This window comes from Cryptomeria japonica, chromosome 8 (assembly GCF_030272615.1).
Source record: "Cryptomeria japonica chromosome 8, Sugi_1.0, whole genome shotgun sequence".
NCBI lineage: Eukaryota > Viridiplantae > Streptophyta > Pinopsida > Cupressales > Cupressaceae > Cryptomeria > Cryptomeria japonica.
Genome location: NC_081412.1, coordinates 739561007 through 739583336, shown reverse-complemented (window position 1 = coordinate 739583336; position 22330 = coordinate 739561007). Strand labels below are relative to the sequence as shown.

The 22330-nt window shown below is 38.0% G+C and overlaps 1 protein-coding gene across 2 annotated transcripts in view; it reads left to right on the top strand.

Moving 5' to 3' along the window:
* The first annotated feature begins 3668 nt into the window (after positions 1 to 3668).
* Positions 3669 to 22330, top strand: part of LOC131061447 (protein SUBSTANDARD STARCH GRAIN 4, chloroplastic) — a 277450-nt gene continuing 258788 nt past the window's right edge. The window contains exons 1-2 of one of the 2 annotated variants that reach the window (XM_057995142.2): positions 3669 to 4030; positions 4353 to 6788. In XM_057995142.2, the coding sequence (XP_057851125.2) occupies positions 4390 to 6788 (2399 nt within the window). In that variant the 5' untranslated portion in view covers positions 3669 to 4030; positions 4353 to 4389. The remainder of the gene's footprint in view (positions 4031 to 4352; positions 6789 to 22330) is intronic. The other variant, XM_057995140.2, reaches the window with a different exon arrangement.

Here is a 22330-nt window from a genome sequence, read left to right as displayed (position 1 = left end):
TTCCCATAGTGAGTGATTTGGTAGATGGAGAGAAGGTTGGTAGACAAGTTAGGAACATAGAGAACATTTTCAAATGTTCCATCATCCATGTCAACTAAACCTTTCCCTTCAACCTCTACTCGTGTGTCATCACCTATGTAAATGTGAGGTACCTTAGATGGCTCCAATGAAGAAAACTGCTCCTTTGTAGAACCCATGTGATATGAGGCACCCGAGTCAAGTATCCATTGCTGTGAAGAACCTGTTGTAGCCACAAATGCTTGCCCTTTTCCCTTAGATTGTGAGGAAGAGGAAGGAGATGAATCCTTCTTTGTGTAGGCGGATGGCAAGTTGATGTTGTTTTTCTTGAGAAGATTGGTTAACTCATCAACTTGCTTTGCGTGGCATCGATGCTCATCATGACCATACTTCTTGCAATATGCACAAGTTGGTTTATCCTTCTTAGGTGGTGTCCCCTTCTTGGAAGAGGATGAAAAATTGCCTTGTGATGGAGAGGATGATTGTCCTTTTTCTTGGTGTGGCTTAGACTCAGATTGCTTCTTCTTCTTGTTGGAATCTTTGCCTTGACTTCCTTGATTCCCTTGATTAGCCACCAAAGCCTTGGACTTTGAAGACTTGAGAAACCACATGTTCAACAACTTAGATTGTTCCAATATCAACATTTTTGTGAAAGCATCAAATGAAGGCATAGCATAAGAACTCCCCACTATCAAATGATGAGTTTGGAAGCTAGACACAAATGCTGCATATTCTGGTGCAAGCTTATCCAACAAGTTGAATATCAACCGAGCATCCTTTTTGTCAATTCCACAATCCTTAAACTTTGCTCTTAGCTCATTTGCTTTGGTGACATAATCTTGGATTGTATCAAAACTCTTGGGATCCATGTTAGTGAGCTCATTGTCAATCCGATAGCCTCTGATTTCATCAACTTGTCCATACAATTTCTGAAACATATACCAAGCCTCTTTGATTGTTTTACACTTCTCAATGTGAAAAATGAGGTCATCTGATACATACTTGCGTAAGGTTCCAAGAGCTATGCAATTCTTTGTGAGCCATTCTAATTGAGCAATTGGATCAGCCTTAGGATCAGGTGGTGCTGTAATTGTTCCATCTATGTAGTGTGTGAGACCCTTTTCCATTAATTTACTCCATACTTTAATTTTCCATGATGCATAATTATGTGGAGTTAGAGGTGGAAATTTATTAGGACTCATTGCAACAAAAATGGAAAGAGCACAAAGAGAGGCACAATCACACAAGACACCCCCCCAAATTCACTTAATTAAAGAACACCCCCCCCCCCCCCCCCCCCCCCCCCAAATGTGATGATTTGACACTTTATAAGTAGTGCGTATACAATGGGCCACTTGCAAAAAATGGCAAAGTGGATTTCTGATTACAATTTTACAACTGCCTCAATAAGGCCAAAAGAGACTCAAACTAATAATGCAAGAGATCTAACTAAGATCCAAGCAATTTACAAGTACCTAATAGGCCAAATGAGACCAATATATGAAAGTACAATTTCCACTCAAAATCTCTGAAATCTAATCATAGATTATGAAAGTAGACGAAAAAATAAGCACTTTAAAAAAAAACGACACCTGAAAAGGAGGTTGTATGAGCTCAAATGAGGCCTTTGAAGTTGCAGAATTGAGGATTGGATAGGTACAGCTGAGAGAATCTGAAAATTCTGAAAAACTTGTGCACCAAAATCAGAAAATAACCACACCACTGCAAATATCATGAAATTTTAGCCCATTTCAAAAAAAATTGCACCAAAAAAGGAGCAAAAATGAGCAAGATATGGCCTTTCAAAGTTGGACTGCAAAACTGAAAAGCCCAATGGAGAGGGGTCAAATTTTTTTCAAAAAATGCTGATGTGGCATTGACATCAGCAATTCACCGTGTTAAATTTGATGGTTGTATGACTGTCGCAAAAACTTCGCCTCCCTGCTAACTGAGCGTCCATATTGTACAGACTACTGACTGGGCATGTGACTGTGCAGTACGGATGATGACGTGGCACTGTACAGTGCGTATGGACAGACTGTGTGGTGCAGGTGACATGGTGTACGAAAGTCGACTACGGGCCAGTGGCCGCTTGCCACGTGGCGGACGTGGGGCCGCCTATTTTGGTGGTTGTCAGCGGAGGGAGTGGCCGGAGCCGAGGGGCCGGCGGTGGGCCAGGAGTTGAGGCTGCTGGCGGCGGTGGCTGAGTGGGCGGGCATGAGTGAGCGGCGGCGGCGACGTGCGCGGTGTGCGAAGCGATTGTCGGGATGCTGCTGACGAGCAGCGGCATGGAGGAAGCGGGGAGGATGGGACGGTCGGCGGCGGGCTTTGGAGGGTACACGGGCGCAGAGACTGGCAGGTACGGGCGGCAGAGCAGGTACAACCTGCAACACCTGTGACATGTAGGTACGGGGTACGGGGGTCTGCGGACCCCCAAACACAAAGTTTTTTTTTGATTTTTCGAAATTTTTCAAAATTTTTTTTTTCCGAAAAATAAATAATTTTTTTTTTGAAATCCGTACGATAATAGCAAAAATGGGGAAAAAAATTTTCTCACCAAAATAGGTCGACTTTATAGTCAAAATTTATGGAAACGACTTCCCGGATTCAATGGTGATGTCCAAATCGTTGTATGACGCCCCCAAAAAATGAAGATCCCCAAATCCGAAAATAGAAGCCTTCCACGATGTCTCCAAAAACCAATCAATGAAGCCCCGATAGCTCTGATACCATGTAGGATTTTACCAAGATCAAAAGCACAATGAAAAGCATAAAAGAGACAATAGAATGACAAAAACAAACTGTATTCTCATCAATATGCAAAATGATCAACTGGATTAACCAATACAATGAATAGAGGCCTGTTTATATAGGCAAGGCCATATGGATGTATGAGCACACAAATATGACGTGGCTCAATGAGAAACAAGGGTAGGTAAGAAATACTAGGGGTAGGTAGGAGAAATAATATAATATTCCACAAGAGGTGGATGACCCATCGAATGTGGAGTGTAACACCAAAATAAGACCACAAAAGGTGAAATTTCTCCTACAAGCTCTATCCCTATGTGCACACTTCCCTAAGTGTCTCAAATCCAAACTACGAAGAGATGCATTATCCTAAGTTAACTTAAGTGAGTGTAATAATATGCAAAATGAATATTTATTTACACCAACAGAAATAACTAAATCTTTTAAATGTAAACATGTTAATATTTTTTGTTTTATATGATAGAAAACAAATCAAGCAATATGAAATTTCAAATCCAAAAACATCATTATTAATAATACAAGGAACGCAAATAAAATTCTTTTGATTTTCTAATCTCATAATTATATATTTATACATTTATTATGAAATAGATATAAAACTTTCCAACCTTTTTATTTTTTTAACTAATTAATGACCAACGTATCTACCACTTAATTTTTTTTCCTTCCAACATAAAGTGTTTGATTTAGTTTTCTTTACAAAAATAAGGATCATGACCTTCGGACAAATGCAAATTAAAGAATTACTAGAAAAAATTACACAATATTACTACTTTTCTCGACAATGAGACAAAAATTTAAATTCGCGTATTGCCCAAAAAATATTTCGTTATTTTTATTATTCTAATTAGCCGATAGTTAGGCGATAGACTATATATTGTAGCAGCTTTAGACCTGAAAATTGTATCATGCCGGAAAAACGAACTTGCAGGCAGTTGATACATTCCTCGCTTCACGCCTGGAAACAAATTTTAATTCGCAACAATGTTTTCGACAAGGCCACAAAAATCTCGACTCGACCTCAATAATCTTGTAGCACTGAAATTCCGATATTTTTAGACCCACTTTTCGTTATTGTAAACAGATTGGCAGCAGCTGTAGGGAGATTGGTTTTTCTTCTTCTCATTTTTCAAAAAAATTCTTCTTCGGTAGGGTTTCATAATATTTTCCCTGCGAATTTCGCCCATTTATTCTCATCGCCATGGTTGACAGTACCACACAATTTGTGCAGAATCTTGAGGTAAGTCCCTTGCCGTGGTTTCTGTAAGTTTTTTTTTAATCTGTAAGTGGCTGGATCATTTTTTGTTGTGTTTTATTTCATTCTAGAACAATTCCGTTGTTATCTGTTAAATGAAGGAATTGGTTATGTGGTTTTATCAGTGGCTGTTTTCATATGATACTATTATAATACCTAGTGTTAGATCCCTATTTGTTTCTGCACGTAGAAATAATTTTAACTGCGAAATGAATTTTACATAATTTTGTTTGTTTTCCTTGTTCTTGAGCTTATTTGCGCGAAAATTCTCCTGAGTGGTAAAAATTGCTGGGCTGTGCTGAAACAGGTAAGATGGCATCAGGTTGCCTATTTTTCCGGTGAACATGTCCTGTCAGTTGCCACTGAACAGTGGCACTGGTAATTTGATGTGTCCTATGGCTGTAACATGTTCCCATGGTGTAACAATGCATCCTCTTATTTTAGGTTCACCTCATGGGTGCACTGTGAAGGTAGGCAAGCTTACAACTTATGGAGAAAGGGAAACTAGATTAAAGAAATTACAGCATGGGCAGTTTCTTGGGATTCCTCTGAGGAACCTTCGAACTAGGCAACCTAGAGGTCAAGGTTGGGGTCATATTCTTGGCAAACGAGGCAAAACAAGGATTTTTTGTTGTCAACAAAGAAATCCATTTTTACAGGCATATTTGCAATTTAATGAGATTGGTAAATTCCTGGAAAGTAAACTGAAATGTCAAAACAGAATACAATGGCATTTTCAATATCCTTTGCAAGACATGGGAATGTTTAGAAATCTTATGGAAATGCTTAAAGTTCACATGGTTATGCTAAAAGATCACATTTTTCAATGGAAGGAATGGCTATCTTTCAAGGGACTATTTATTGTTCACTTCACAGTTGTTCTCGGGGCGCTGTTTTTGTGTGCACAAGCTGGAGCCCAAGCATATATTGAGCGAAGAGTTTTGCCTTCTGTTTCAACTGCCATAGGGGAAAGTCTAGGTCGGAAACTCAACCTAGGTAGGGTTCAAAAACTTTCTCTTTTGCGGGGAGCACTCTCCTTGGAATCTTGCTCCTTGGGTCCTCACTCTGAAGAATTCTCTTGTGGGGAGCTTCCGAATGTTAGACTTCAGCTTCGGCCTTTAGCCAGCCTACAGCAGAGACAATGGGTAATTAAGGCTGTGTTGGTGCAACCTCATATTTTGATTACCCAGAAGGAGGACTGGACATGGCTAGGTATCCCAACTCCACTGGAGAAGCCTTTGGAAAAGCACCCTTCGAATGAGGAGGGCATTGATCTTCGCACAAAAGCTAGGAGGCTTGCAAGGGAGCAAGCAGCTATTCAGAGTGCTGAAGAAAGAAACAAGTTGGCAAGAAAATGGGCCCAAGAGGGCTATATATTTGCAGATATTGAGGAGCCAAGGTCGCTGGACAAGGACACTGCAATGCAAGCTGAAGAAATGGTAAACTCTGACTCCATGAATTGCACAGAAGAAGAGTCTACCCTAGAAAGAGGTTTTGATATAAGGGAAACAGGTATAGAAGAACAGTTGCATCGCAAATGCTTGGAAGGTATTTGTAATGAGAGCGGATTGAAAGGGCCTGAGTGGAAGAGAGATTTTGAGCATGATAGCTTGGATTTATCTTTTGCTTTGAAAATGTCTGTTTCAAATGTAAAATTGTGGTTAAAGGAAAATATGGTGAGTCCCTTACTGCACCAATTCAGGCGTTCAACTCCAAATCATGAATATTTTTGTCAGAAAGTAGCAATGCAAAGAAGAAACCTTGATTACAGTGCTGCGGCAGCAAGAGCATACTTTGAAAACCTGGACAAGAGTAAAATATCTGATGCAGAAGATGGAGGAGGAGATACTGGAAAATTTGGTACAGCAGAGGACAGCCAGAAGGAAATGGAAGAGACAGACGAAGAGAATAGTAAGTTTACTGGCATCAAGCATTTATCTACTGATTCCATTGGCCTCTCTTTGATGCGTCTCAAGGATGTTTCATTGTTGGATCGAGGTGTTGTAGGCGAGGAAACAAACTTACTAGATCAATCTCCGAAGCATTCATCTACAAATGGCATAGATAATGGAAAAGGCTCTGTCTATGAAGCTGTAGTTGAGCCTACTTATGAATCATGTGAAACAAACAAACTCTGTAAATCTAGTGAGAATCATTGTGAAAGAAGAGGCAAGGAATTAGTGAATGTAAAATGTATGAGTGAGAAAATATCTGCTCATTACTCTAATAACATGGACATTGTATTGCAAAAGATAGCTGGGCGCACAAATGACAATCATTTAGAAGATGATAACATTGAAAGACGTGGGCCATATGCAAATATATGTGACAATTCATTGGAGGAATTACATGGAAAAGTGAGTACCACTGAAACAAACAGAGAAAGAGAAGGAAAAGAATGGAGTGACAGTGATATAACTTGGGGTTCGTCTCCTGTTCTTGCAAGTTTAAGAGCCTCTAGAGATATGACCCAGGCAAAGTCTACAGTTGACAAGAGTACCCAGTTTCATATTCTAAAGGGAAGCCTTATGACATCACTTTCAGATAACTTTATCACTTTTGTGCAAAGAATGGATAGATACATAAGAAACAACTTCAAGCAACTTGCTGCTGAACCTGAGTCAGGTGATCAAAACAGAGTATGCATTGGAGGGTCAGAGCAGCTTCTGCCAGTTTACATAGACTCTGTATTTTTCAGGGGTGGAACTCTAATGCTGTTAGGATATGGAGATAATGAACCCAGGTTTGTAGCTTTTTATTCTTTAGATTTTTAAATTCAGAACTTTTAACAACCTTCTTTCTGGATGTGTTTAATTGCTTTTGTTTGCTCCATTCTTTGGTTCTTCATGGATTAATTGTGTGTTAGTAATTGTTTTTACTGCTGTATACTTGTGTTATGAGGTCAATTTATTCACTACCCTCTTTAGTTATATGATTTTGCACAATGTTTCACAATTAATACCTTAACAGAGTAATTACTGTGAGGTCTTTTCCAACAAGAGCTTAGCACATGATATTTACTAAGTTCGCAGTTTGGGATTTGGGTTCGCTTGTATGGTGGTTTTATTCTAGTAGCTTCGTACTACCGGGCATGGTTGTATTGTATATTGTACAGGATATTTACTAAGTTGCCGGTTTGGGGTTTGGGTTTGTCGGTACAGCAATTTTTCCCCTTCGTTGGTATGGCTGGGTACAGCTGTCCTATATATATTATACCATATTTTAAAAACTTGTGACTCAGAAAATCTCGGCAGGCTGAAATTTGACTTATACTCAGTGACTTGGCAAAAACTCACCAAAACTTGGCAAGTGATTGTAAACTGCCCATTCCTGATTGGAAATGCCTGATGCCCTCCTGTGCACAGACAAACAGCAGATATTTAATCACCCACACATGATTAGACGATGTGTCCTTGATGGGAAGATGTGCCATCGATGGGCTGTGGCTGGAAAATGAGTCCCTGAGATTGCCACTTTTGGCATTTGTTATATGTTTGGTCAAGGGTGTCTTCACCCACTGTACTTTCTACATGCTTGTCTTTACATGACACAATTTTTGCATTGTCCTTATGACTTTGGGCTAGTCTTTTGCTGAGTTACTCACCAATTTTCTGCAAAAAAGTCATCCTGAGTTTTTGTGAGCGACTTGAGAGCAGTTTTGTCATGTCAGAACTCACGGGCCAGGTGGGATTTTTGCAAGTTTCTCATCTATGTATTATATAATATTAAAATATATATGAAAATACCCATAATTTGCAAAAACAAAAACAATATATGGGAAATTGATGACTGGTTGCATCATGTGAACAATGGATGGATAGTTGAGTTGTTACTATACATCCACTATCTAACTATCCATCTATCCACTAGCCTTATAGATGAGGGGAAGGAGATAAGCACTGAACCAGGTTAGGAGAGGATACAAATTAGAGAATGGGATAGCCTGGAATGAAGGGATTGACAGTTTTGTCTCGTGAAAACGAGTGTGGTAAGTTTTTTATGAGTTTTTAGTCTACGTATTATATACTATTAGAAATATATATGTACCTGTAATTTGCAAGAAAGAAAAAAAATGGAATTTAAAACATAGTTTATAATGATAAATATAATTGAAATCTGTCATCCAGATAAAAAATATACAATTAAATTTTATCCTCTGGATTGGTTTTGAAATATGAAGGGCAAAGTATAAGGTTTATAGTTATACCATATAAAATTTTATAAGCTATCTATCTATCTATCTATCTATCTATAGGTAAAGTCATGTTTAGGGGCCTTCTCCCTTTTTGTTAGAGAAATACTAGGTTACATAAAGATTATAGTCCCTCGAAATTGGCCGAGAGAATGATTTTTGTAGAGAAGTATGACTAAAACTGGTAGGCCAGAAAATGAGATAGATGACATAAAACAGCATTGCCAAAATAACTGAGATCTGCATGAGGATTTGATGAATCACCATGTGATCGATAAGTGCTTGATCACTATCCTAAGTCACTTCAAATTTTATAACTAAATCCTACAAATACTAGCGAAGCTCATTGAGATTTTAGTTTGGATAGGAACTTCTGCATACTTTCGGTGTGAATGTTTTGGAAACTAGTTAAAGTGGTTCAAGTTATTCTATTTTGCATTTTACTTATAAGGATTAAAGTGAATGTCTTTCATTTAGTAATTTAGTCTAATTAAGTGTAGATAAACATCTCTTGTAAGAGATAAGGATGCTTTTTGTAAGATAACATATTGAGTTGAATTGTATAAAGAAAGGATCAAGATAGGAGAATGTAATATACGATGAATTCCGTACAGCTGTGAGATGTACAGGTTGTAGGGGTTTCATTGTAGGTCTGTCAAAGGAATGAAAATCTGATTTGAAGGTGTAATTTTCTGTGTATCTGTTTTATGTTTCCGCATTTGAAGTTTGAGCTATTTTGTGTGATTGTTGCAATATTTGATTTATTTGTTCTTGTTGAATTTTGATGATCAGAGATGTAAGCAATCAGACATGTTAATTGGGTGCTCGTTTAACCATTGGCAACGACTCAGATCATTGTTGCCCTCCCAACCATAGACGGTAAACTGCTATCGTCACCCCCGAGCACTTTTCCTCTGAATAGACCTACTTGTCTTGGTATAATCGAATGTGAAGTGAATGAGATCGCACCTTATATATACATTGGTGATACCCTTTCACAAAGGGTCGGCCCTCATGAGTCATGCATTAATTAATTAATTTCATTTCATATTTAATATATGAATTGCTCCATCATGGTTGGCTCACCTAGCAAATATAAAACATAGCGTATTAATAGCTTTGGGATATCTCCCGCTGCTAACCACATACATCAACAGTTCTGGTATTAAATAATTTCTTATTTGAGTATTGAATTAGGCCAGCAGTCACTAGGGGCTGAAAGTTTTCCAAAACCCTATAAGGTGAAATGCATGATAGTATTCTTGACCCTGTTGATAATAGTCATTTGGTGTGAGAATGCTCACCAAAATGAAGGAGATCCTTTAGCCTTGCATGGCAATCCTCTTTATGATCTACCAGTTTTTCTACATGACAACACATGTAAGTGACAAAACTAGGTTTAAACCAATGTGACAAAAAATATAAGTGACAAAGTCCTTTAGGTCATAACCCTTTCCCATAGCAACACTTCCTTGAACAAAACCTCCTTCTTAAGGTTTGGTGGGTTGCCACGGGCAACCAAACACTAGAACTCCATATCACAATCCTGCCAACACAGAGAAAATAAAATTATTAGATTCTAATGGAATTTATGAATAGATTAATGTTCAATGAGTCGTCTATCAAAAATACCTTGCAAAGGAACATGGAACTCAACCCTTGAACACAACCAAAGCCTCATCTTGGAAGAAATACATAACATAGAATCTTGAATTTCTCTTGCACATCATCAAAAGAAGAGCTACAAGCAAGGTCAATATGAAAAGGAGGAGGATTTTTGCAAATACAAAAAGAGTTTTTATTCAAGAAAAGACGATAGCAAAATAGAGGGAAGCAACGAGGAAAGTTCAAGCAGTCATAGAGAAATACTCTTCATTGTCAAATGGAAGGAAATGATGATAGAGACAAAAAGAAAGAAGAAAAAGATTTAAAGGAGGTGTGCAGTGAAGACGAAGAGGAAGTAGATCATGAGGAAGAACTTCATTAAGATTATAGAGAGAATGAGAAGCTTAAGAAAAGAATTTCAAAACCAAAACTACAAATTCAAGAGGATAGTGAAGCCCAAGAAAAACTAAAACAGAATCTTGAAAAATTAGATAAAATGATTGTAGATATGAAAGTGCTAGTAGAAAAGGCAACACATATTGAGGATGTTATAAGAGATCCACAAGGCAAAGGAATCTGATTGTGAAAAACTGAAGCATGAAATTGTTTCTTTAAAGGAGTTGGAGAAATTTAGGGAACAGTTAAATTAAAGCCTGAAGTTTGACAAAAGTACCGAAATATTGGATGATATCATCAAATCACAAAGGGCACTGTTTATTAAAACTGGTCTTGGTTTTGATGAAAATCAAAGTAAGACAAATGAGGCTACAAGTTCTAATGCTATGGATTCGCCATAGAATGTTAGTGAAGAAAAGCCAAAAAACTACATTGAGGCTCTCAAGAGTTCCATTGAAAAAGAAGGCAGCAAGAGGAGGAGAATAAAGTCTCACAAAAGAACAATCCACCTCCAAAGGCAAACAAGGACAACTTCAGAAATTCCTTTCATTAAAGACAACATGTATAACCAGTTTTCATTACTCCTTTTATGGCTATTGTTTTTCATGCAATCATTTTAGTCACAATGCTGTAGATTGCAGAATTCATACAAAGAATAATATTAGTCTCCTCGAAAGGAATTATTATTCATTTACTCCTGTAATGGATTATAACATTGTATGCTACAAGTGCAACAATTGTGGGCATATAACACGGTTTTGTAGAAGTACTTTTGTTGAGTCTCCAAGACAAAACAAGGAGGAGGATGTTCATGATAAAAAGAAAGCTGAATCAACTAAGGTTTGGAAGAAGAGGCAGGATCAAGAAAACAAAGAGAAATCCATGTTTGTTCAAACAGCCCTACCCACATGAAACAAAGGAGATCAATTGTATTTTGATAGCAGTTGGTCAAGACATATGGCAGGTGATAAGAGTAATATAAAAGGAAAAGGTACTGTTAGCTTGGATAATGGAAAAACAAAAACTGAGAATGTTCTATATGTTAAAGGGTTGAAGCAAAATCTCTCAAGTGTGAATTATGTGTGACCAAGGGCACACACTTGTTAGTTTTACTTTCAGATTAACAGTAAACTCAGAAAACAGATTTAGTAACTAGAATTAGATTATTTTTTGTTAGGGTTTTCAACTTAGTGAATGATAGAAAGCAAACATGATAGATAAAAATGAGACAAGACAACATTACCCTGGGAAAACCTCCTAGGAGGAAAAACCCAACAAGAAAAGATCCTGAGATTTGATTATGAAATTATACACAATATTCTGATTACAACACTTATCTCTGTAAGAGGTCTGATATGACCACACTTAGGGCTGATGTAGATGGCTAATCGGTATCAGGTCTGCACCTCAGATCTGCAATTTTGTCTTCGTCAACAGCAACCTGGTCTGCACTTTTGACACCTTATTCTTGACAGCAGTTCGCATCTTTCAATGGAGATATCCACACCTAATGTTTACACCTTGGCAGCAGATGTAGTTCGCATTCATGCACAACAGATAACTGACTAAGTTTGCATTCAACTTCAAAGCTAATTCGCATTTGTGAAGGAAGATGTGTGTATTAATGAGGTCAAGTTGTTCTTTATTTGTATGTTGCAAGGAACCTATTTGAGGTCGGCTTGGACTAAATTGGCGCCAATTTATTTTTATCCCTTTTGTGAGATATAACCCTTGGGTTATAAGGTCGGCCCTATTAGAGGGAACACGTCTCCCTTAGAGTGGCGTGTGAGAGGGGAGAGAAGGGCCCAACCCTTGGCGAATTCCAATGTTGCCTTAAGGCAATTGGAATCCGAATCTTACCTAGTTACAATCAACACTCCCTCTTAACTAGGGAGAAAATAATTACATAATTAGAATATCATAATCTTCCATCTTGCATACAAGCAAAGAATGGATTACATAATCAGAATGTTGTAGTTTTCCATCTTGCACACAAGCATAGATTGGAATTACATAACATAATCTTCCATCTTGCACACAAGCATAGAATGGATCCACCTTACATTGCTTGCAGAGGGTGGAGAGGATCTTTTCTACCATCGCCCACAAAGGATGGTTACATTTGCTCTTCTCCTTGAGAAGAATACCACCTCGCATTGCCCGCAGAGGTTGGTTGATACAACACAATGTATCATTGAGGTTGAGACTCCTTCTCAACCAATTTTTCATTTTCCACAACACCAAGTCTGTCTCTGATGTACACAAACTTCACTCTCGATAGGGGCTTGGTAAGAATATCTGCAATCTGATCATTAGTATTGACATACTTCAGCTGAATGGCGCCTCTTTGCACCATATCTCGAATGAAGTGATAATTAGTTTCCACATGTTTTGACCTGTCATGAAACACCGGATTGATAGACATCTTTATACAACTTTGATTATCGCAATGAATAACTATAGGTTCCCAAGGTTGTCCAAAGACTCCAAACAACCCAACAAGGAGCTTACAAAGCCACACCGCTTCGCTAGAAGCAACACTTACTGCAATGTACTCAACTTCAGCTGTACTTAGTGCTACTGAGGACTATTTTCTGCAAGCCCAAGAGATCACTGCGGGTCCTAAGCTGAAACAAATGCTAGAAGTTCTTTTCCTGTCCTTGACACTTCCTGCCCAATCTGCATTTGAGTAACTTTCCAGGGTTATTGGAGTGTTAAGTGGATACTTCAGCCCATAACCAACTGTGCCTCGCAAGTATCTTAGGATGTGCTTGGCTGCAACAAGATGAACATGTTTAGGCATGCTCATGAACTGGCTGAGAGCATTCACTGCATAGCATATATATGGTCTAGTGTTAACTAGATACATCAGGGATCCAATCAATTGTCTGTACTCAGATGGATCTGCAAAATCGGAGTTAGCTGCAGAAACACTGAACTTCTCTAAGTTAGATTCCATAGGAGTAGACATGGGTTTACAATCCATCATTCTAAATCTTTTCAAAATATCAATAGAATACTTTCCTTGACTTAAGAAAATTTCGTTAGATCTTTGCCATAGTTCTAGTCCTAGAAAATAATGCATTAAACCTAAATCTTTCATTTCAAATTCTGAAGCTAATTTTTTCTTACATCTAATGATAAGCTCATCTTTATTAGTAAGAAATAAATCATCCACATATAAAACCAGAATTAGCATTTCATCATTGGATATTTTGAAATAAATGTTAGAATCAACATCATTCTTACAAAATCCTAAACTTAACAAGTATTTATCAATTCTTTCATACCAAGCACGAGGGGCCTGTTTGAGGCCATATAGAGCTTTCTTCAATCTGCACACATGAGTATCTCTTTCATGAATCTCATAACCCTCAGGTTGTTCAATATAGATTTCTTCCTCAATGACACCATTAAGGAAAACAGTCTTAACATCCATTTGATGTAGCTTCCAACCTCTAATTGCAACAATAGCTATTATAGTTCTAATAGAGGTATATCTAGCAACAGGAGCAAATGTTTTTTCATAATCTATGCCTTCCTTTTGAGAAAAACCACGAGCTACAAATTTAGTTTTATATTTTTCAATACTACCATCAACATTATGTTTAATTTTAAATAACCATTTAGAGGAAACGGCAAATTTACCTTTGGGTCTAGGCACTGTGTCGCAAACATCATTCTTGATGATTGACTGATATTCTTCATCCATAGCTAGCTTCCAGGCATGATGGTTCAAGGCTTCTTCAACATTGCATAGCTCAGACTCAATGAGATTGCTCATCAATGCAACATAGTTGGAGAATACTTGAGGTCTCTTGCTTTCTCTGAAGGTGCCACTGGGAGCTGCAAATCTTTCAACTTCTCGAATGGTGTTTCTCGAATGGTGTCCTCTTTTTGCTAACAACAATGTCATTAGGTATATCATTGGGATTCATGGGCTTAGGTGAATCATTATGCTCTTCTTGAGGTGGAGGCTCAACAGACTCCCTCTGAATCTCAAGGTGAGTATCAATATTCATATCTTGATTATTATTAACCTCATCAACAACAAGTGAATCTTTTGATTTTGTAAAAGCAATATCTTCTTCAAACGTAACATCCCTACTTACCTCAACATACCTTTGACCTGGAATATTGATCCTGAAGGCTTTGGGGGATTCACTGTATCCAACTAGCATCCCCTTCTTTCCGGAAGGCTCCAACTTAGTTCGCTTTTCTTTAGGCACATGAACATATACAGGACTTCCAAAATGTCTCAAGTGGCTGATGTCAGGTTTGGATCCTGTGAAGGCTTCTTCAGGGGTCATATTCTTTAGAACACGGTGGGGACATCTATTCTAAATATATACTGTTGTTCTAGAAGCCTCAGCCCAAAGAAAAGTTTGCAAGTCTTGATCATGGATCTTAGCCTTTGTAGCTTCAACAATAGTCCTATTCTTTCTTTCAGCAACTCCATTTTGCTGAGGATTGTAGGGAACACAGAATTCCCTCTTAATCCCTGACTCAACACAAAAGTCATAAAAATTGCCAGAGGTATACTCACCTCCATTTTCAGACCTTAAACATTTAATTCTTTTACCAGAAATGTTTTCAGCCAATGCCTTAAATTCTTTAAATCTACTTAAGACTTCATTAGATCCTTTAGTCTTTAAGAAATAAATCCAAGTTTTCCTAGAGAAATCATCTATGAAGATTACATAGTAGAGACATCCACTAGGAGAAGCTACAGACATAGGTCCACATAAATCAGAATGAACAAGTTCTAATTTTTCTTTAGCTCTACTTTCACTTCTATGAAAAAACGTTTAACATTTTTACCCATAGCACAACCTTTACAAGTATCATCATGAAATTGATTGAGTTTAGGCATACCTTTAACTATCCTTCGGAGGGAAGAAAAAGCTTGAAAGTGTAAGTGTCCAAGCCTTCGATGCCATAGCTCACAGGATTCAGGGGCCTCATTAATGAGGGCTTGAATAGGGTTAGTGCAGAGCTTATACAAACTATCATATCTATTTCCAATAACTCGAGCAGATTTAAAACTAGATTTCTTAGGCCAAACAAGTACTTTACCCTCAGAAAATGCTACTTGATAACCTTTATCTTCTAGAGTAGAAATGGAAATTAAGTTTCTTTCAATTCCAGGAACAAATAAGATATCACTAAGGTGAAGTGAAATATCAGAATTTAAATTTAAAGAGGTAGTGCCAGATGCTGTTACCGAATATCGAGCATCACACCAATTACCACATGTAGATTGGTATCCTTTTCTACTAAGTCTGAAAGATGCTCATGATAGCCTGTGATGTGTCTGGAAGCACCACTATCAATCAGCCATGTGTTACTATCTGAGGGTATACTGCTTGACAAGGCATAAATGAATAAGAAGTCTTAATTTTGTTCTGAGACTTCATTTAGGTTGGCTTCCCTTTGCGAAGGTTCATTATGACATTCTTTAGTATAGTGACCAAATTTGTCACATCTAAAACATCGAACACGAGAGAGATCTCTTGGCTTCTTTCAAGAATTCTGAGAATTGGGTGGTCTGAATTCTCTATTTCTCTTAGGATTCTTCTTCTTCCAATTACCACCTTTCTTGCATTGGGTTGTAAGCATATGCTGATCATCCACTTGAGGACTCTTGAGTTTTCCTCTTGTGGCAAGGTGAGATTCCTCATGAAGGCAATCGTTCTGAAGACGATCAAAGGTTGGGAATTTAGATCTCCCACTTATGGATTGAATTAAGGAATCCCACGAGTCTGGGAGACCATTCAATGAGATCATGACAATGTCCTTGTCTTCTATGTCATGACCAATTGTGCCTAGTTAATCCTTTAGTTTAGAGATCTTCATGAAGTAAGACATAACTGAATATTCTTTTGCCATTTTAATGTGAAGTAATTGTTTTCTTAATGCAGTTGCTCTACTGAGGTTATTGATCTCATAAATACCTTCTAGATGTTTGAATATTTCTCTGGCTGTAGTGAACTTGGAGATGGAGGCGACAAGGTGATCTCTGACTGAGTCAATGATGAACTTTCTGGCTTTGAGGGCATTCCTTTTAAACTGCTTTAATTCTTTTTGATCTGTGGGCACAGTTAGCTCTTTGTCTTGCACAAATTGAAGGAGATCATCTTCCTCAAGAGCAAGTAAAATGCGAACCTTCTAGGCAGCAAAGCTAAGTGCACCTTCAAGCCTATCTTCAACTTTCAGTCCTGTCATTGTCCTGACAAAAAATGAAACAACAATTGGAATAAAAGACTATTGAAATCTGAAAGTTAATATATATAACCTAGGGCTCTGATACCATGTTAGTTTTACTTTCAGATTACCAGTAAACTCAGAAAACAGATTTAGTAACTAGAATTAGATTATTTTTTATTAGGGTTTTCAACTTAGTGAATGATAGAAAGCAAACAAAATAGATAAAAATGAGACAAGACAACATTACCCTGAGAAAACTTCCTAGAAGGAAAAACCCAACAAGAAAAGATCCTCAGATTTGATTATGAAATTATACACAATATTCTGATTACAACACTTATCTCTGTAAGAGGTTTGATATGACGTCACTTAGGGCTGATGTAGATGGTTAATCAGTATCAGGTCTGCACCTCAGATCTGCACTTTTGTCTTCGTCAACAGCAACCTGGTCTGCACTTTTGACACCTTATTCTTGACAGCAATTCACACCTTTCAATGGAGATATCCACACCTAATGTTTACACTTTGGCAGCGGATGTAGTTCGCATTCATGCACAACAGATAACTGACTAAATTCGCATTCAACTTCAGAGCTAATTCGCATTTGTGAAGGAAGATGTGTGTATTACTGAGGTCAAGTTGTTCTTTATTTATATGTGGCAAGGAACCTATTTGAGGTCGGCTTGGACTAAATTGGTGCCAATTTAGTTTTATCTCTTTTGTGAGATATAACCCTTGGGTTATAGGGTCTCAACCCTATTAGAGGGAACACGTTTCCCTTAGAGTGGCGTGTGAGAGGGGAGAGAAGGGCCCAACCCTTGGCGGATTCCAATGTTGCCTTAAGGCAATTGGAATCCGCATTCTACCTAGTTACAATCAACAACACTCACATTCCATTTTGAAGGATGTGAAATCAAGAAGGATGGGAAATCCTCAATGAAATGAAAAATGAAAGATGTTGTATCAGGACAATAGGGCACCTAAACTTTGACAATCTTGTCATGATTAGCTGTAAGGAAGCTGTGAGAGACATGGTAAAGATTTCAAAGCTTGCAAATATTACTTGTAAAAAGCTGTGTAAGGAATAAGTATAAGAATTGAAAACGAAACTTTGCCACACTATGTAAAGTTTATACCAATAAACATAAAAAAATTGAAAATGATTGCATTGAAAATTTGAAATTTGAACTTTAACAATGATGGGCAGAATTTTGGAACCTAGGAACAAAGTGCAAACCAAGAATAAGTATAAGAATTGCAAATGAAACTTTGGCATACTAAGTAAAGTTGTTTTAAATTAATAAACATAAAAAACATGGAAATGATTGCATAAACAATAAGAATGGTGGGTGGAGGTTTGGTGTCAAGGGGCGACGCCCCTTGTGGGTGTCTTGATTGTGGTTTTGACTATGAATATGCCGAGATGAGCAACAACGGATATGTATTATGCAATTTTTCATGATCATGATTTATCATTGGTCTATTATTAGTTGCTTAGAATTATAGTTTGATGGGGGTTTGGGGGCAACACCAAAATGAGGTTGAGGTTAGCACCACTCGTGGGGGTATGGGGGTGAGAGAGAGATGTAAAGAGATAGGTCTAGATCTTGGGGGAGAAAGAAGAGAGTGAGATAGAGAGAGGTAGAGGGAGGGTATAGAGGAAGAGTGATAGGGAGATAGATAGATCTAGAGTTCAGGAGAGATAAAGAGAGTGAGATCAAGAGAGTGAGAGAATGCTGATAGTAGCTTGCTGATTACTGAATCTGACAAGTCTGAAAATTTATAAATATTCTAAAACTTAGAATATACATTATAACTCCTAGAGGTCTGAAACCACTCTCAAACATCCTACCGATATATACGTGAAATATTTAAATGTTATATTTCATGTATATATTCTGATGAAGAGAATGAGACTAACTTGAAGACAAGGATGCCATTTTCACAAAATTTTCACCTTTTTTACTTAGGAAAGCAATTCCTATAGAAGGTGCATGGTGTGCTTGATGCAGGAGCATCTCGAGTTCACAACAATCTTGCATCAACCAAAAACATTTTCCTTTCTGTTTTGTTTCTGTTCTCAGTTTCAGTTTTCCTTTCTGTGTATCCCGGTTTTGGCTCACCGGATCCTATGGAGTTGGATTCTACTTGAAGAGTTGATCATCTTTCTTGCTTTTAGACCGCATCGCATTTGGATCACTTTTCGGCAAGATACCGCTACCGATTTCCATGACAGTTTCTTGTTACCGGTTTTTCCTTTGTTACAGGTTGCCTGAGACCTATTTTGGTAATCTACCACAACCCATTCTGAAGCTTGCATAGCCTTGGATGTTGATTTCGATTTCGATGTTCCTTGGCGTCTGGCCGATCTTCTACGTTTCATCCTTTGGATTTTCCAGAGGAATCTCTTGGCGGAGGCCGACCTTTGTTATTTTCATGTTAGGTCTTGTTCTTCGGGTTTTGGTCTCTTTTGGGCCTACTGGATCCTTTGGATCGATATATATATTTGTAATTACGCATTAGAATGTAATCAACCTAGAATCAATCAGAGGTTTTGACCTATTCTACCAGGCCTGTGTGTCGGTCTGTTGTAACTCGGTTGTAACCGGTTGAATGTAATCAGATTTCATGCAATAAAACTATCTGTCCTTCATTGCCTCCATCATATCTGTGTGTTTCCGTTGTGTTACTCTTGCTGACCGGTCCACATTGATCTCCTTGAGGTCACTCCTCAACGGTGACTACTTCAAGTGGTATCAGAGCGAAGTTACGTTCCGGAGGATGCGTGTCTTGAATTTCTTGTTGTAGGGTGACAGATTGCGGATCTGACTTGCAATTGCAGAGGACTAGTGTGAATCGATGGCGCAAACAAGAACTAGGAATGGTGGAGCGCATGGGAATGCAGAACTTGCTGTGATGGAGATGTTGCGAGGAATAGGAGCCCGGTTAGAAGCCGTGGAGACATCCCAGAGAAGAGGCTGACAAATTGAAGATGTAAGGGAAGATAAAGGAGAAGAAGCCCCGACAGAACAAGTAAACCTACCGGCGGTTGATCTGGATGAAGAAAGGTTTTTAAGGGTTTTGAGTAGGGCGAACACTAAAGCTCCTTTTACCCCATTGGAATATGATGGGAAGTTAGATTCAGATGAATTGATGGATTGGATCTCGGAGATGGAGAAGTATTTCGATTTTGAAAACATTGCAGAAGAGAGGAAGGTGAAATATGCCTGTACCCGGTTGAAAGGTCATGCATCTCTTTGGTGGGAGCATTTGCAAGTTGACAGATAGAGAAGAGGTAAAGAGAAGATTAAGACGTGGGATAGGATGATTGCCAAGTTGAAATCAAAGTTTGTGCCGGTGAATTATCAAGTTGATTTGTTCTGGAAGTTGCAGAATTTGAGACAGAAGGAATCTAGTGTGAAGGAGTACACCGAAACATTTTACAAGTTGAACATCAGATCCAGACATGTTGATGATGAAGTTGAACAAATTGCAAGATATTTGAATGGATTGCGGATGTCTATACATGATGAACTCAGTATGATCAAATTGGAGAGTGTTGAAGAGGCTTACCAGCATGCCCTAAAGGCTGAAGAGAAATGAACAAAAGACATGAGCAGAGACAGAGAGGTAGAGGTGGAAGGTTTACGGGAGGAAGATTTCAAGGAGGAAGAGGAACCAATACAGATCAGAACAAGGACAAGGAAGTGAGCAAAGAAGGTAATTCATATCGGAAGGATGATAGAAATTTCTACTGGAGGAGAGAACTAGACGGTTATCGGAATGAGAACTTTGGAAGACAGGACAAGAGGACATTTAGAGGAACTTTTTTTAAGTGTGGAGGAGAAGGACACCGTGCATTCGAATGTAAGAAGAAAGAGACTATTGGAAGAGCAGCAGTGGTGGAAGAAAACCCCACCGGATCAAAAAATAAATCGGAAGATGGAGAATTGTTGATGATGAGGAGAGCTTTGTGTCATACTGGAGGAAATGAAGAGCCCTTGTAGAGGAAGAATCTGTTCAAGACCAGATGTAAGGTATTCGGTAAGTGTTGTAAAGTTGTTATTGATAGTGGTAGTTCAGATAATCTTGTTTCAGAGGAGATGGTGAACAAGTTGAAATTGGAGAGATTAAAACACCCTAAGCCTTACCGGATAGCATGGATTCAGGATGAACATAAGTTGTTAGTAAGTGATCAATGTTTGGTCATATTAAAAATTGGTAATTATCATAATGAAGTTTTGTGTAATATTATATCTATGGATATTTGTCATATTTTGTTGAGTAGACCTTGGCAATTTGATAAACAGACAATACATGATGGAAGGAAGAATACATACACTATCGTGACCAATGGGATGAAGCAAACCTTGTTACCTTTGGAGGAACCTTTGAAGAATGAAGTCTATATGAATGCCAGAATCTGTTTAGTAGATGGAAGGAAATTCATGGATGGACTGAGACATGAAAATGTGTGTTTTGCCTTAATTCATAAGAAGACTGAGAGATCGGAACCAAAAGGAGAACACCCGTAAGAGATAAGAGGTTTGCTGACAGAATATGAGGACATCATTTCAGATAATGTACCTGATAGATTGCCGTCTGTTAGAAGTATTAGTCATTGCATGGACTTGGTTCTCGGAGCTGGTTTGCCTAACAAAGCTGCACACCGGTTGACATCGACAGAGAATGAAGAGCTGAATAGACAAGTGTAGGAACTGTTGAAGAAAGGTTTGATCAGGGAGAGTCTAAGCCCTTGTGCAGTACTGTTGACGTGTATTTTATACACAATCATACACAGAATAAAATACCAATAGGTATCTTATCCTCTCTTGAGAAAATAGTCTCTAACTGCTGAAGATCTGCAAAAAGGATCAGTTAGATGGACTCCAAGGTTCTTTTAGTGGGGTCTCCACGTGTGGACAAGCTTTTTAGTGGTATGATGTGATTTGCTGTTTCCTCCAAGGGGTCTTACGTATTCAAAGCTCGAAGATTTTACTAAACTAAAGGAACTTTCAAAAAAAGCAAAAGATAGGGTTTGAGAGGTCTAATCTAGCCTAACCCTATGAATGACTTAGCATGAATGAGATTTGGCAAGACTCAACCAACTTCAATTTTGCCATAAGATAACAACTCAATTGAAATTAGTGCGATCTTCTAAGGTAATAATGATGTTCAATGCATCAAAGACCAAGGACACTACTACGAAGGTACATATCCTAGATACGAAAATGCTTGAAGGTTAAGTACTCAAAATGTTCTCTAGTCGACCACGCAAGGCGTTCCTACAATCAGCAAGAAGCTAGTGGTTTGGATAGCGAATCCTACCAAATATCAAATCTCACACTTAGTCTTTCAAATTAACAAACTACTTTGATTGAGCGTGATTCAAGTACATCCAATAACCATGAAGATAACTCAAGAAATTTGCAACAAAACACCATAACTTCAATATTTTATTGATTTCCAAGTCATCATATACAACAATTGCTTGAATTTCTCTCTTCAAGACTCAATCTTGCTACAAAATGAAATTACTTCTAATTCTAATCTCTCTATTTCACTCTTATCTGACTATTCGACTATTAACTATTCACTATTACCTAATGAAATGAAAAATGGGGGTATAAATAGCATCCCCAGTTACAATGAAAGGTCCAGATTGAAAGTAAATCAATGGACAAGATCATGACACCTAAACCCTAATTAGGGTTTGTTACAAATGACCTCCTTTTTACTGAACAATATTAAATACATAGCCAAATATTAAATTCGGCACAAAAATCTAGGAGGTATCAACCAATGAGAAATAAGATGTCATGTCATCTGTAACAACCTTTCATCTAGAATCTTATTCCCTTTCCAATTCTCTTTCTTAGCATATG